At 30.7% G+C, this 14,373-nt stretch overlaps 2 protein-coding genes across 3 annotated transcripts; both read right to left on the bottom strand.

The window, feature by feature from the left end:
* Positions 1–1,212: 1,212 nt before the first annotated feature.
* LOC134828466 (FK506-binding protein 2) lies at positions 1,213–4,163 on the bottom strand. Of its 2 annotated transcripts, none has more exons than XM_063841448.1 (4): positions 4,023–4,163; positions 2,422–2,606; positions 1,786–2,080; positions 1,213–1,636 (listed from the first exon to the last, which is right to left on the bottom strand). In XM_063841448.1, exons 2-4 carry the CDS (start codon positions 2,604–2,606, stop codon positions 1,460–1,462), a joined length of 657 nt encoding a protein of 218 aa, XP_063697518.1. In that variant the 5' UTR covers positions 4,023–4,163; the 3' UTR covers positions 1,213–1,459. The 2 variants fall into 2 exon arrangements, with proteins under 2 accessions (XP_063697518.1, XP_063697526.1); XM_063841456.1 differs by having other exon boundaries at positions 1,214–1,636; positions 1,798–2,080.
* A 7,721-nt stretch (positions 4,164–11,884) lies between these two features.
* LOC134836894 (poly(A) RNA polymerase, mitochondrial) lies at positions 11,885–13,841 on the bottom strand. Its single transcript, XM_063852166.1, has 2 exons — positions 13,667–13,841; positions 11,885–13,598 (listed from the first exon to the last, which is right to left on the bottom strand). The coding sequence occupies exons 1-2, from the start codon at positions 13,791–13,793 to the stop codon at positions 11,965–11,967; spliced, it is 1,761 nt and encodes a 586-aa protein (XP_063708236.1). The 5' UTR covers positions 13,794–13,841; the 3' UTR covers positions 11,885–11,964.
* Positions 13,842–14,373: the final 532 nt, after the last annotated feature.

Genomic DNA, 14,373 nt, shown 5'->3' with positions numbered 1-14,373 from the left:
AATAGAATTATAGTAAAAAGTGCGCATATCGTAAAACGGTTTGCCTTATGTACTTTGTTGGCGCTGTGTGACATGTTTCGTTACTACGAAATTTACAAAAATTATGAAAGCTTTGAAGAAAGGATAAGAAGAGAGATAATAGCGAAGTAGGAAAATAGCAAAGTACAAAGAATATACAAAATTTAAAAAATCTTGTTGAAATCGGATCAACAAATTGTTATTATCATCGTGATGCCTAATCTAACGTAAATGGAGTAAAAGAAATTTCTAAATTTTATTCAAATCCGATCAAAAATTTTGTTGTATTTTTTTTGTTCTAAATATATACTGATTATAAAAAATGGGTGAGATTGATCCCTTAAGGTATCAACTTGATTCCCTTTCGAGTAGGTAATCAAGTTGGAATATCTTGAGGAGGTTAATGTGATTAAGTCTAAAAGTTTAAGAAGTCAATTTAATTCCTTAATAGTTTTATATTATTATTTTCTGAGAAATCAAACAAAATTACCTTTTTAGGGACTAAGCATACCTTCTAAGGAGATCAGATAAACAGTTTCTCTAGAAGGGATTAACTTTTCGGGTCTGTTGACCTTTGGTTTGGTTGTAAAAGCATGCTTTGGACAAAATCTGAACAAAAATTATGACGTTATCTTGAGGAAACGTCACTATCTTACATCACGATTAATTGCACTCAATCAAAAAAATAAACCAAATTAATTTTTAATAAATGATTTAGTTTTTAAATGTGATTAAATGTTCCATTTACGACGACGAACCCACAGATATAACAAAATTAAGCATTTCAGTAACTATATAAAGCGTTCATAAGCTTGGTTCACACATTAGTTAATCTATTAAAATTAATCAATATTTTGTTTAGATTTACCTATGCTTGCAAAATTTCACCCGTTTTTCGTCCGTAGAGTATTAATTATTGATACTTTTATGATAAAGCTATAAAATAAAAAAATTAAATAAATAATAAAATGATGAGGGTAACATGATAAATAAATGAAATTGGAGCTCGTGATGCACAACACACATGATTACCATCTCTAAATCCACTAAAGATGAAAATGAGCGATATGAAGTATACTTACGGCGCATTTTAATTTTTACAATTATTTTAAGTGAAATATTTTGTGTATATTAAATAAATATTAAATTACCAAATGAAAAAATAAGTTCGGCACACACAAAATGCATTTTCGGCAAATAACAAATTATTTTTATATGAAAAGTCTCTTTTTATTAATTTATAAAGTACTAAACATATATATAAATATCATATATACTATAATAACAACTTATTATTTTTTCACAATATTACTTCTTGTAAGTTAAAAACTGACTTGGAGTGTTAACAATTGTTCTGTTGTGATTTTATTTGCACGAGAGTTCGAGATTAAGTCCCTAATGAGTTATTGTGTAAGGAAGAAAGTCTAGAAGGAAGCTTTTTTTACAATTCGTCGTGTTTTGGTCCGGAAAACTCATCGTGTGAGATAAATCCGTTCTTATCTTTGTCTTCATGTTGGAAAATTTCCTCGACTAATTTGTCGTTTTCTTTCATCAAGTTTTTGAGATCGTCAGCGGATTGTCCATCGGTGTTCATTTGCTTTTTCAAGTATTCACTGACCTGTGGGGGAAAAAATGAAAAGTTAATTGTGAAGAATTTCACGTAAATTTAAGAAAAAAAGAGGAAAGGTATGAGAAACAACACAAGTAATGAAAAGTGCCAAAGACCATTTAAAAAAACAAAATGAATTTGTGAACGATCTTACATACATAACTAATTACCTCTTCACGACTAAGTTGTTTATCTTGGTTCTCGTCGATCTCTTTGAAGACATTTGTGGTTGGTGCTGCAGCAGCGTCTCCGATATTGATCAATTCAACTTCAAAGATCAAAGTGGCACCTCCGGGAATGACATTTCCAGCTCCACGATCGCCATAGCCGAGGTGTGGTGGGATTGTGAGTTTACGTTTTTCACCGACGCACATGTCAACAAGACCCTCGTCCCATCCCTTGATGACTTGACCGCTGCCCAATTGGAAGGAGAATGGTTGATCGCGGTCCAAGCTGGAAAAATATTACAATTAAATTGTTAGCTAACATCATGATCATCATCGATTCATCGACAAATCGCGTTATATAACTGGTTTGTTGCAAGAAGCGCACGCAAGTTCCTTTCACTTGTTAAATGCACTTCATTTTTTTAAAATTTTTTCACCATACACTTGCTTTACAAAAGGTAATTGGCTCGTCGCGCGCGTTCGATGATTGAGAAATAATAATGAATGCGGTGAAAGTGCTTCAAAATTTTTACTTTTCATGTCCCCATTCATTGCTCGTTAGTTAATTTTTGTCACTAATTTGCATTTTGCATTCAAAGTGCATCGCCATTGTTCTTCAAAACTTACCTCGAGTCGAATTTCTTGCCATCGGTAAGTGTGCCGGTGTAGTGCATCGTTAGCAGGTCACCATTTTTGGATTTTGCCTCGCAATGTTCTGGCGTAGAGAGAACATCAACTTTTAATTGGTCCTCGGCAATTACCTGACTTGACAGGCATAACAATAGTGTAGATGCGATCAGTACGAAGTTCATCTGCAAAAATAATTCACAATAATTAGTGGGTAAGTCATCGTGCATCATTGACCTCATTTTGATTGGCTTTTGACCTGCTTCACTTACTTGTCTCTTAACTTTCAATTATTTGGCAATTATCGATAAGAAAAATACGTATTATTGTTATGCAACTTTCGACGTGCAAGCATTGTCGTCTGACAACAAAGCAAAATAATTTTTTTTTTAAATTGATTACAAAATAACGCCACATCATTTTTTTAGATGCATAAGTCTGTTTGTTGAATTTTAATTTTTTTATAATAATTCCTTATCTTTACGCGGCTTATCTACATTTTTTAATGTTGAAAAACTCAATAGAAGTTTTTGTACAGCAAAAAAGATAAGGAATATCGTTCGTTAAACTCTCAAACTAAAATTTTGAAGATCATATTCTTTATAACCAATGAGAAATATTTCTTATAAAATAATTTAGCATAACTTATCATCAAATAATTTTTAAAAAATTATTTTTTTTTTTTTTTTTGAAAAATAAATAATTGAAAAAAAAATTGAAAAATTAAATAATTTTTTGAAAAATAAATAATTTTTTAAGTTTGTTCCTTATTTTGTTATTTTGAAATATTTTTAAAAAAATCATCGAAAAAAATATTTTTCATTAGAAATGAATAATTTTCATATTCACAGCAAATTTCTGCGAATTACAATAACCATATTTTAGTGGCGAAATATTTCGACACTGAATAAAGCAAAAAAAACATATCTGTCTGCTTCGAACGAAAAAAAAATAAATCCGGCCTGTCTGTCATTCAAAAGAAATGATTAAGCGTCAATAAGGAGACATTCACAACATTTCCAAAGATAATAAACTTTAACTATCATTAAAGATTTAAAAAATATCACTTTGCGATTTGAGTACCTTATATGTCTTTACGACACAAAATATTTAAAAAAAACGAGTATGTGATTCATACGCCAAAGGCGATGTGTTGTGAATGAACATGAGAAACAGCAGTAAACGAAGAAGACTTACGTGGCATATTTAGGAAGTGTATGAAAGAAAAATAAACAATAATTACAGATTTTTACACGAAATTCCCTTCCTAATGTGCAAATTTAGGAGCTCAACACCTTTTAATTTATTTACACAGTCAGCCAATACGTGTTTTTGACATGCGTTGTCGTGCGATAAACAAAAATAAATGAGTTCCTAATAAATGAAAGTAAAATATGCTAGGAAGTGCATTTAATTTTTGCATTGTATTGCATTACACACCGCAGATTTGAATCGTTTTTAGAAAGTAATTTTATTTTTCACGTCTTGAACTTGAATATTTTAGACGATGACGTTGTATTCGTCTTACAATGTTAAGAATTAAATGTGCCAAAGTTCAAGTTTTCTTAGTCAATTAAAAACTGAATTAATTATATGCTTACTTTGATTGAATTTTTTTTTATGTGGAGTAATCCGTCAGATAATTTTGCACCTTTCAATTAATTAAATAAAATATTGCTGAGACTTTAATTTTAATTTTAAAGTCTTATTGATCCCGTTACTTTCTTCGTACTGTTTTGAAAATCGTGATGTAGTTGACTGTTCACCAAGTTGATTATTTTTTTCATGTGTTTTTATTGGTATGGCATGATTTTGCGTTTGTATTTGTGTGATCGAGACAGTAGGTTGACCATTGATCGGACTCCGATACTGAAAAAATTAAAAAAATAGAGATTAATAAATAAAATTAATATTTAAAAAAATTAAATGAATTTTGAAAAATAATATTTTGTGCATTTATCTTTAATATTTTTCAACCTAATAAAAAAACTGATCATTTTGTATTCATTTATTGTTAGCAGATATTATTATTTTATAAACCAACACAATTAATACACGTCATACACAATACACATACAACCACGATGACTGAAATGAACGAATAACGGGCACACATGTTGAATTTCACACATGCTTGAGTATCTTTTATTCTGTTTTGTTATAGTTCGTTGATCATTGCCGGCAATTGTGTAAGTGTATTAGTTATATTAATGTGTGCGATCGCTGTCGTCGTTAAATGTTGTGTACATGAGACCCAAAGTTGGATCAGTCTGGTTGATTAAAATATAAAGTTTACCAGTTGGATCCTTAATTTTTTTGTAAACGTTTTTTTTTTAATTTAGCTAAAAATATGTAATTTTTAAACTTTAAAAACTTTTTGAACTTTAATTTAATTTATATTTTTCTGTACAGTTTTATGATTTGCCAAATTTTTCGGGTCTTCCGAATTTTTTTTAAGTTCATAACAAAAATTGTTCATCTTTCGAAAGACACAGTTGCTTGATTCGCTCCTAAATCAAATTATTATCACATACCTCTGCTAATTAAAAGTGACAAAAACATACCTAAAATTGGCAACAAAGTAACAAGCATCACATAACCTTTCATCCCTTCCCGTGTACATTATACCACAAATATTCAGAGTAAATCTGGTAGAAATAAATGCGAATAAGACGAGCTACGAAAACTTGATTGAATTAAATTAGCTGGATTTCCATAAATTTACAAGGAAAAGGAAACTTTGAGGAAATGATGAACAATCTTCTACTTTGTTCGTTTAGGGTGACATGACACTACATACTTACAAGATTGATGTGCTGTTTAATCTTACATTTATGGTAGGTCGATGGGAATACGTTCATCCTTGAATCAGTTTCCATCAAAAGTCACGTGCTGTGTAAATTGAGCTTATGATGGGAATGAATGGACATTCATATATCATAAACTGTGCGTGTGTATGACATGTTAAAATAAATGGTCTGCAAAACAAGGATTATGTGAGACCTCACACAGGCAATTGCTTTTAAAGTCCTTTAGCAAAACACTGATTGCATGTGGTGAAATGCAATATTTATTTCCCATTTATTAGCAGAACAAGAAAATTCTCCTAGCAACAGAAGAGAAAAAGATATTACGAGCTTTATATATGAGAAATGTCTAGCAAAATTTCTTACTTTGTATCCAAAATTGAGATGTTTACAAATCTGTATCAAAAGGTCCATTTTCTGTGTTTCCTTTGCTTACAGGTAATTAAATAAATTTGATTTGTAATCCTAGGTAATCCGGGTTTTCAGATAATTAAAGTAACCAAACGTTTATTCTGTTGCATTTAACAGAAATAGAACTGATCAAATTATGTTCCGCAAAATATATAGCTTTATACACTGGAAAACCATTGATAGTTGCTGTAATTTTATCGTATCTCGTGAACCTAAAAAATTATTTTAGCATAAATAATAAAATTTTTATATCCAAAATTAAATACTTACTAAAAAATGGAACAAATATTGATATGGTTGACGTAATACTTGAATTTAGGTATAAAATTTATGATAATCCTGCATATTATATTTAAGTCTTTAATTACATTAGAGAATTATATTAGATTATGATTAAAATTAATTAATTAAAGTACCTACAAAGTAGGAAAATATATTCTTTCCGAAATCGAAATAAATTTTACAAAATTAAAGCATCAATTTTCCAAGCTAAAAAGAAATTTCAAAAAAACATATAAATAAAATTTTAAAGGAACACTCTTAATTGAACAAAGGAAAATATAAGGCACATACAACTTCAAAAAATGTTTCACATTACCTCTTTCTAAGATAATGGAGTAATAGTCATTTAAGTTTTCAATCAAACATACGAAAATTGTTTGAAATTCATGTTTTCTTAAATTTTATCGTTTTTTTAAGGTTTTAACTAATTCGCATTAACTCATCAATGTTGTATATACTCGTAAATGAAACGATATCAATTCTCCTTTGACGCGTTTGAGATACACTCATGTATTACAGACAAAGTGAGAATTTTTTACAAAAAAAAATGCACGATATTAAATCTTAATTTATGCCGTTTTTTATTTTATTTCACTTTTTAACTCTTATTACGTAAATATTAGTAATTAATTAATACACTTCACTTAGGAATATTCACTTACTTTAAATTTTGCGCTTTAAAATTTTGATTTTTTCGAATTCGGGTTTAAAACACGTCCAATATCTGAGATGATTACGCGGCAAATGTAGGGTATGATCCGCTTAAGGTAAAATATTAACAATGCTACTTTGTATACTATTATCATGGTTTTACCATTGTTAAAGTCAACTTGAAACAATACCATAGTATACCATGGTAAGTGTTTCTAACTTATATATTACTAACTTAATTGAAAAACCTAACAGGGTAAATATTAGCAAGGTACAAAAAAATGGAACAAATCTAATTTTAAGTTTATAAATTATAAAAACTTTAAAAAAATTCTAAATTGTTATTAATTTTTTAAAACTATATTACCTAGTTACAAAAATTCGTCCAAAAGTTGTTTAAAAATCATTATAATCTCACTAATTATTCATTTCACCTCCTAATTTTTTTAGGCCAAAAATGAAACATTTTTTGGAATTGTACTTGCCTAATCATGTTTTTTCATTCCCACTAATTAAAATTATTTTATCAGAATGTTTGCTGATGTTCATGTTACGATGTCTATTTTTAGTGAAACACTCGATCATCATCGAAAATAATTAAAATCACCACAAAATCAATTTATGTTAATTAATAAATGCATAATGTAATAAAATGTAATTTCAATACAAAAACACATTATCACGATACACATGTGAATAATGTGAAAACAATTGTTCAACATTTTCGTACACACATAGTTAAGTACTATAAGATAATTTTAACGATGAAAAACAATGTGTAACCATCCTTTAAACACAACACTAATCGATTTTAATCTTTCATTTCCAGGGTACTATAGAAATTCGCTTAAAATCTCCTAAAATTTAACGACATCATCAATAAAGAGTAATAACCGTGGGAAATTTTCCAATTTTCTCCCACTACGTGTGTCTCATTGTCTGCCTGGCACGTGTATTTGATGACGTATTAAAATTACAAAAACAAGAGAAAGTACTGGAAATGTTTTACTTGCCAGTGAAAAACGAGAGAGAGTAAGGTGAATTTCCACCAAGAGACAACTGTGTCATCCACTTCCAGTCGTCAGGCTACTTTATTCGTTCGTTACGGTGCTACAATAACAACAAACAAAAGAGCAGTGATATTATTTTAGAACATGTGAAAATGGTTAAAATTGGGTGTGTTTGTCTGTTTTTGCTACACATTGCATTATTGTGTAGTTGAGGAACAATTGAACCGTGTTATTAATGGTACGTGCTTTCATTATGATCAGGATACCATTTGAGTTTTGTGACATTTAAAGCATGAACATACGTGAATAATCATGTTAACTGGATAATTGTTATACTTTCAGATTGTATCTCGTAACAATTTGTTATAAATTTTTGCTTTAATCTAAAAAATACTTTAAAAGTATCCAAATAAATTAAATTAATTCTTGCGAATTTTTTACAGAAAAAAATAAAAGGTCATCAACATCAATACTAACGTCATCACAAAAATGTTTTTCGTTCAAATTCTTCTCACCTGTTAGTGCACCTTTAATTGACTATGACGACCACGTCCTCATCTGTACCATTTGACGTCATCTCCTCGTGTTTGTATTCATCGCCGCAAGCAATATTGCATCCAACTAAAACGTGTTACGGTTTGTTAGACTCAATTATATCCTTAAAATCAGTGGTACTGATAAGCTTTCAAAAACAATTGTCACGAGAGGTAATTATGAAAACTGACATCAGTGGTTTCAATTATTCCTGGCATGACGTATCTTGCATTTTTTTCCGATGAGAAGCATCGCTTGAACGCGAGAATTCAATTAATTTTTAACAATGTTCCTTTTGAGTGGTCTTCAATCAAATTAACCTTCCTTTGTTTGAAGAATATTTCGACAAAATTGGCTTTTCGTGATATTTCATAGCACTTCAATAAATGAGCGTTATGATTTTTTTTTGACGACAGAACACACGAAGGAAGAAAAAAGCAGAATACCCAAAAATATCACAAAATGCTTTTCAAAAGACGCGAAAGTAACGAACGTTGCTATTCAATAATTGTGTCTGTTAATTTGATTTTCTCGCACCAAAATTGTTGATGATGATGTGACTTTTTGTGAGTTAACGTCAGAGTTTATTTAAGATCAAAATCTAATTATGTAGCAAATTATTTGCGAAATTCGAGGAGATGACGCAAAACTCTTGTCTGGAAGTTTGTGTCGATGTAAATGTTGTAAATAATCATCGAAAACTGGCTTTAAACTTTGAATTTTTTTTTCAATTAGGAAACTTTTCTCGTCTCTCACATAGCAACATAACGTAACGCCACATCGGAAATTCCTCGGAAATTCTTTTTTCAACAATTTTGTAATAAAATGTCTTGAAGGAAAATTGAGTAATTCCATCGAATACTGGTTCAAAAGGGAGAAAACAAAAATGTAATTGGAACTTAACAGACATTCAATATTTGCTGTTGTTGTTTATCATAAAATAAAATGAAACAGCAAAGTGTAAACACGTGATTCCCGTTTCTCTTGCTCATTATTCGTGTTATTATTGATGGTGTTATCATCTAGTGGAAACGCAGTTTATTTTTTCGGTTCGGCAACATCAAACCTCCCTTGTTGTTATTTTTTAATGAAATTTATTGCTTTCGTTTTTCCCAGAAGCAAATTGCTTACGGCAAAATTGACACATGCAAGGTTGGAAAAACTTTATTCAGTGTTGTTTGATGTGCGACATTTTATCCAATTACCGGACTTTTTTTTTGAGTAATGAGTCTACCTGACTTGAGCATTTTACACTTGTCTTGAAAAGGCGCTCATATTTTTTTATTTAAAATTCTCATACTGTGTTTTTCGATAAATACGTGTTCTAAGCTGTCTGTCATAAAACAGTGCATTTCCGAGAATACGTTCTATGGAGAAAAATGATTGTTTAGACATCAGAAACGCATAGCATGAAATCTCACGACGCCTACTGTCTTTGATATTTTTTTATTATTTTAGGATTTTGCTTTTTAGAAATATAAAACTTATTTAAGACGTTGAAAATTTCTTAATATCTTTTTTTATTTTATTTTTTTTTAGTTTTTTTTTTTAATTTGTTTTAACAGTTGAATTTTTTATTTTAGTATTTTTGAAATTACAAAATTTATTTTTTATTTTTAGTTTAAACTTTTAAAATATATATATGTATATATATATATTTTTTTTTTTTGTTTAAAAAGTCACCAAGTCATTGCTCCACATTTTAACAAAATTTAGCAATTTATAAAGGACAAAGGTAACATACATTGATTGGCATTTAAGTATGTTATGGAGTATGTAATTCAATTTGTGAGACAGGTAAATTCTGGTTTTCATGTTTTTTTTTTAGTTTGGAGAGCCAATTTAATATTAAATAAATAAAAATACGTACAAAGAACAAAATGATTTGCTTTTGTTTTCTCTTTGAATCTTGTGGGAAAAGACAAGTTGTATCCATAGTAAAATAATATGAGAAAAGCATGAAAGTCATAAATTTAAATTTAACTTCAGTAATAAAGTTTTCTTTTCTAAAAAAATATTTTGTTATCATATGGACAAAATAGAAGAACTCTTAGAAAAAAAGTCATAAAACAATATTCCCAAATTGAATTTCATTTATTTATGAAACGAATGAAATTTTGTAAAAACAATCAACCCTCTCTTGTTTTATTATTTTAAATTGCTAGTCATGGATTCTCATGCGTTTGTTGCATGTTAATGTTGATTCTGACCTTTCTCTCCTATTTTTATAAATAATTTTGTAGCGGGAAAAATAACTGACCTAGATTTTACCTCTTAAAAATTCATGCAACAATCGTTACATGATGAAATTAAATTTTTCATGCATTGCTTATTCACAAAAGGAGAAAATGAAGGAGCAAAGTAAAAACGCATATTTTTGCATTCATTTACAAACAAGCGCATACGGGGTATGATTTCTGTAAAAAAAACTGAGCAAAACTGCGAAAAACCAGAAGAAACTGTAAAAAACTGAGAAAAACTGAGAACTTGCATATAAAACGTTAATGAGCACAAAAATTAATACTTTTCTTTGTTTCTTTGTGTTCTAATCGTCGTCGAGCTAAGAGCTGCGAACAAGGATTACAATTTATTTTTTTGCTCTTTCATAAGAGTCATGCATAAGTAATGAACAGTAGAAAAATTACAAAGAAACATCAAGCTTCGTTAAATGCTGTGAACGCTTTCAATCGATCAAATACTGTGTTACTTATGGAGTCTGACGCAAATAGAGACTTGCCAAAAGAAATGGCGAAAAATTCCGAGGAAATTGCTTCTCAACAAGAAAAAATATTCAAAGAAGAAGGAATCAAGGTTCCTGACAAGAAAACTCGTAATAAAATAGAAGCAGAGTCGAAAGTCTTCGTTGTCAACATCAGTAATGCTCATTATCCCTTGGAAATTCTTACGGAGCATGAAATGGACCTGATTGAAGAGACATTTCTCTCCTTCATTGATAACATGGAAGAAACTTCAATTTGTCCGCAGTTCGAGACTTGTTGTCGTAGTAATGGCGTTTTGCGAGTGGTGTGCTGCGATGAAGAAACACAAGCCTGGTTGACGAGCATCATGGGGAAAATTCGTCCTTGGGAAAATGCAACACTAAAATCGTTGTCAGAGTTTGATTTAGGTGCAAAATATTTCAAGATTTCCCTTAAAAAGAGACGAAGTGAAAAGCATTTGAATCAAAATCAATTTCTGAAAAGAATTCAAACGCAAAATAAGGGCATCCAAGTGAATCAATGGAAAGTCGACAAAATTGAAATTGAGGAAAATAATTACGTCATGTACAGAGTAGCTGTCGATGAGGCATCAGCCAGAACGTTGTTAGCGAGAAATGGTATCTTGCACATTGGTTTGCATAAAGTTCAAGCAGTCGCGATAAATGCATGAATTCAAAAAATTCAGACTTCAAGATTTGATTTTCAATATTCAATAAATTCAATATTTTTGTTGTTCCCCAGTACATAAAAAATTAAAAAAATAATATTTAATTTCATAAAAATTTGAAAAATAAGTTTAGTTACTATTTTATGAAAATTATTTTTAGAAAAAAAAATTCAAAATTTCAACTCGAAAAAAAATTATACAAAAATTGAAAAATATGTCAAAAATTTTTTTTTGAAAACATATTAAAATAGGTAATTGAATTAAAAAATATCAAGTTAAAAAAACAGATTTGTCGATCTGGTCTTATTTTGATTAAAATATATTTTTAGAAAATTGATTGATTGAAAATAAATCTATTCAACATTGCTTATTTACGCTTCCTTTCAAAATAAATGAAAAAAAAAATATTTATTACTGTTTATTTGTTTATTAAATTATTCTAACTCATTTTCTTCGTTTTGCTATCTTTGTCGCGGTTGATTGAATCTTTTTCCTATTTCAGTCAAATCTTTTTTATTTTTCTTCTTGATTTCTTCTATCGTTTTCCTCGTAGTCTCATTTTTGTAGTTCCTCCGAACATAAGGAACGTTTTCTTCCTCTTCGAAGAGATCTGCAATTTGGACCAATCTAGGTTGAATAAATATTTTCGGTTGATTCACTGATTGGTTTAGTTTAAATAATTTCATTAGACCCCATGGTTGAACGGGCCCCTTTTTCATCTCTCGTTCCTGATCCGATTCAAGAATCCATACAGCATTCCGACACTCGATGCAGAATCGTCCCATCTCCTCCAGAGAGACATTTTTACTGATATTTAATTCGGGTTCGAGTGGATTCACGATGTGCATCGCTGAATGGTCGGGTTTGGTGATGTCTTCACCTTCGGTCAGCGAAATTCCGCGTTTACTAAAGTCAAAAGTGGAATAAAACTGGAAAAAATCTAGCAATAAATCTTCGATGGACTGCGAATTGTTCGTTTTGAATTTCATTAAATTCAAGTCCCGTAAAAATGTGCAGTTGATGTTTTCGGTAATTCGGGTGTCGCATGGTCGTGCATTCGTTTTTAGGTAATTTATGGATGGCAGAACGGGATTTTTGTGTGATTGCAGAAAAAATATCACGAGCATCGTTAGTGAGAAATTCGTTATCCATCGACCGGGTGCCTGGGGATTCGTAAGACCTGCAGATTTGGCCCATCGACGAATGCAAAAGACTAGAGGACGAACTCGCTGATCCATCTCTCCGAACATGTACAAAAGCTCTGACATGTAAGCGCCCGTGAGATTGTTCATCGATAAATCCACTTCCAAGTCGAGATATTCGTGTTTGTACTTCACAATAGGGACGCGCGCTTGCAAAATTCGACGCACATTATGGACACCCGGCAGAATGGATTGCAAAATATCACTTATGCTGGACAATTGCGTTCTCACTGTGTACGAATTTGATTTTGTGTGAAAAACCAGTCGGGATTCTGAATCTGTTTTGTCATTTTCTGGCTTAAGTTCCAACACCAGGTCCAAATCACATCCGACTTTCCCAAATCCATTCACCGAAGAGCCAAACGGATGAGCAATGGCATGCGGAAACATTCCCTCAACGCTGCTCATTATTTGCTGTGCCGCCAAATATCGTGTTCGCATCCCCAAGTCTGTCACTTTTGTCGATTCATACACGATATTCATTTGTTCTTCCACATTCTCGGCCGCCGCGAGGAAATTTGGCAGTTCCGCGTCCACAAGTTTATTGCCATTCAATGATGTAAGTGGTACTGGCTTTTCTGGCTGTAATTTTGGTGTTGGTCCAGTGCGAAACCACAGAAAATGGCTTTTTGTGGGGATTCCCTGCTTTATTGAATCATCATTGTAAACACAACTATCCAGTAAGGCATCTGCTTCTTTGGCACTCTCGAGCTCCAGCAGGATGTAATGCGAGTCTTGAGCGACTGTGTAATGATGAGCGGACCGGATTTTCGCTATCGGATTACAATATAGTTGTAACTCATCGAACGACTTTTCTGAATTGACTTGCACCAAAACACTCCTTCTCGCTTCATCACGTCTCTGTCGATTCATCCAGTCGAAGTTCACGAATTCTAAAACAAAATAAAAGTTGGAGTTTTAACCTCAATAGGACTACCTGGAAAATTTAGAAAAAAATCACCTTTTTTTGGAACATCATTAGCATGACTCTTTGTGCAACTCTCACGATCGGAATACACGGGATTTGCGATGCTTGTTATATTACAACAATTCCTTATTAGATTGTATTTACTCCTAATTTTTAACATTTTTTTGTGTAAAATTCCAAATTTAATGTCTTGTTTACCCTTTGCAATTTGCTACTCCTCATCAAATCCATCTGAGACGAATGGAAGTGATAAATGAAGTGAATTAGCATGAAGGCGAATTGGTTGAATTAGCAGACATGACGATTTTTTAAAATGGAAACGACTGGTAGATTGTAGAATTTAAGGTTTTCACGTTTTGCGCCAATTTTTCTACTTTTACTCGACCAGTGATGAAAAGTTTATTTTTTCCCTAGGACCAAATTAATTTTTCCAAACTTAAATTATAATTCTCTAAACCTAAAATTGATGAATGAATTTAAAATTTGTGAATTTTGAACATTTATGAGTAATTAAGAATTATTAATTCAAATTAAAATTCAAAATTTTCCTAACTTTGCTTCATAAATCATTTTTGTCAAACTAATTTGAATGAAAATTAAATCAGATAAAATTTATAAAAAACCTGTTGAGAAAAACTTTAATTTTTTTCTACTATTTTTTTAAAAATCTCAACAAAGAAAAAAATATAATTTTTAGAAGAAAAATATAAAAAAATTTCTTTTCTCTGACTGAAAAATTC

The sequence above is a fragment of the Culicoides brevitarsis genome, chromosome 1, assembly GCF_036172545.1.
Source record: "Culicoides brevitarsis isolate CSIRO-B50_1 chromosome 1, AGI_CSIRO_Cbre_v1, whole genome shotgun sequence".
Taxonomy (NCBI): Eukaryota; Metazoa; Arthropoda; class Insecta; order Diptera; family Ceratopogonidae; genus Culicoides; species Culicoides brevitarsis.
Note: the sequence above shows the minus strand (reverse complement) of the source record. Positions and strands in the feature narration are given on the sequence as shown.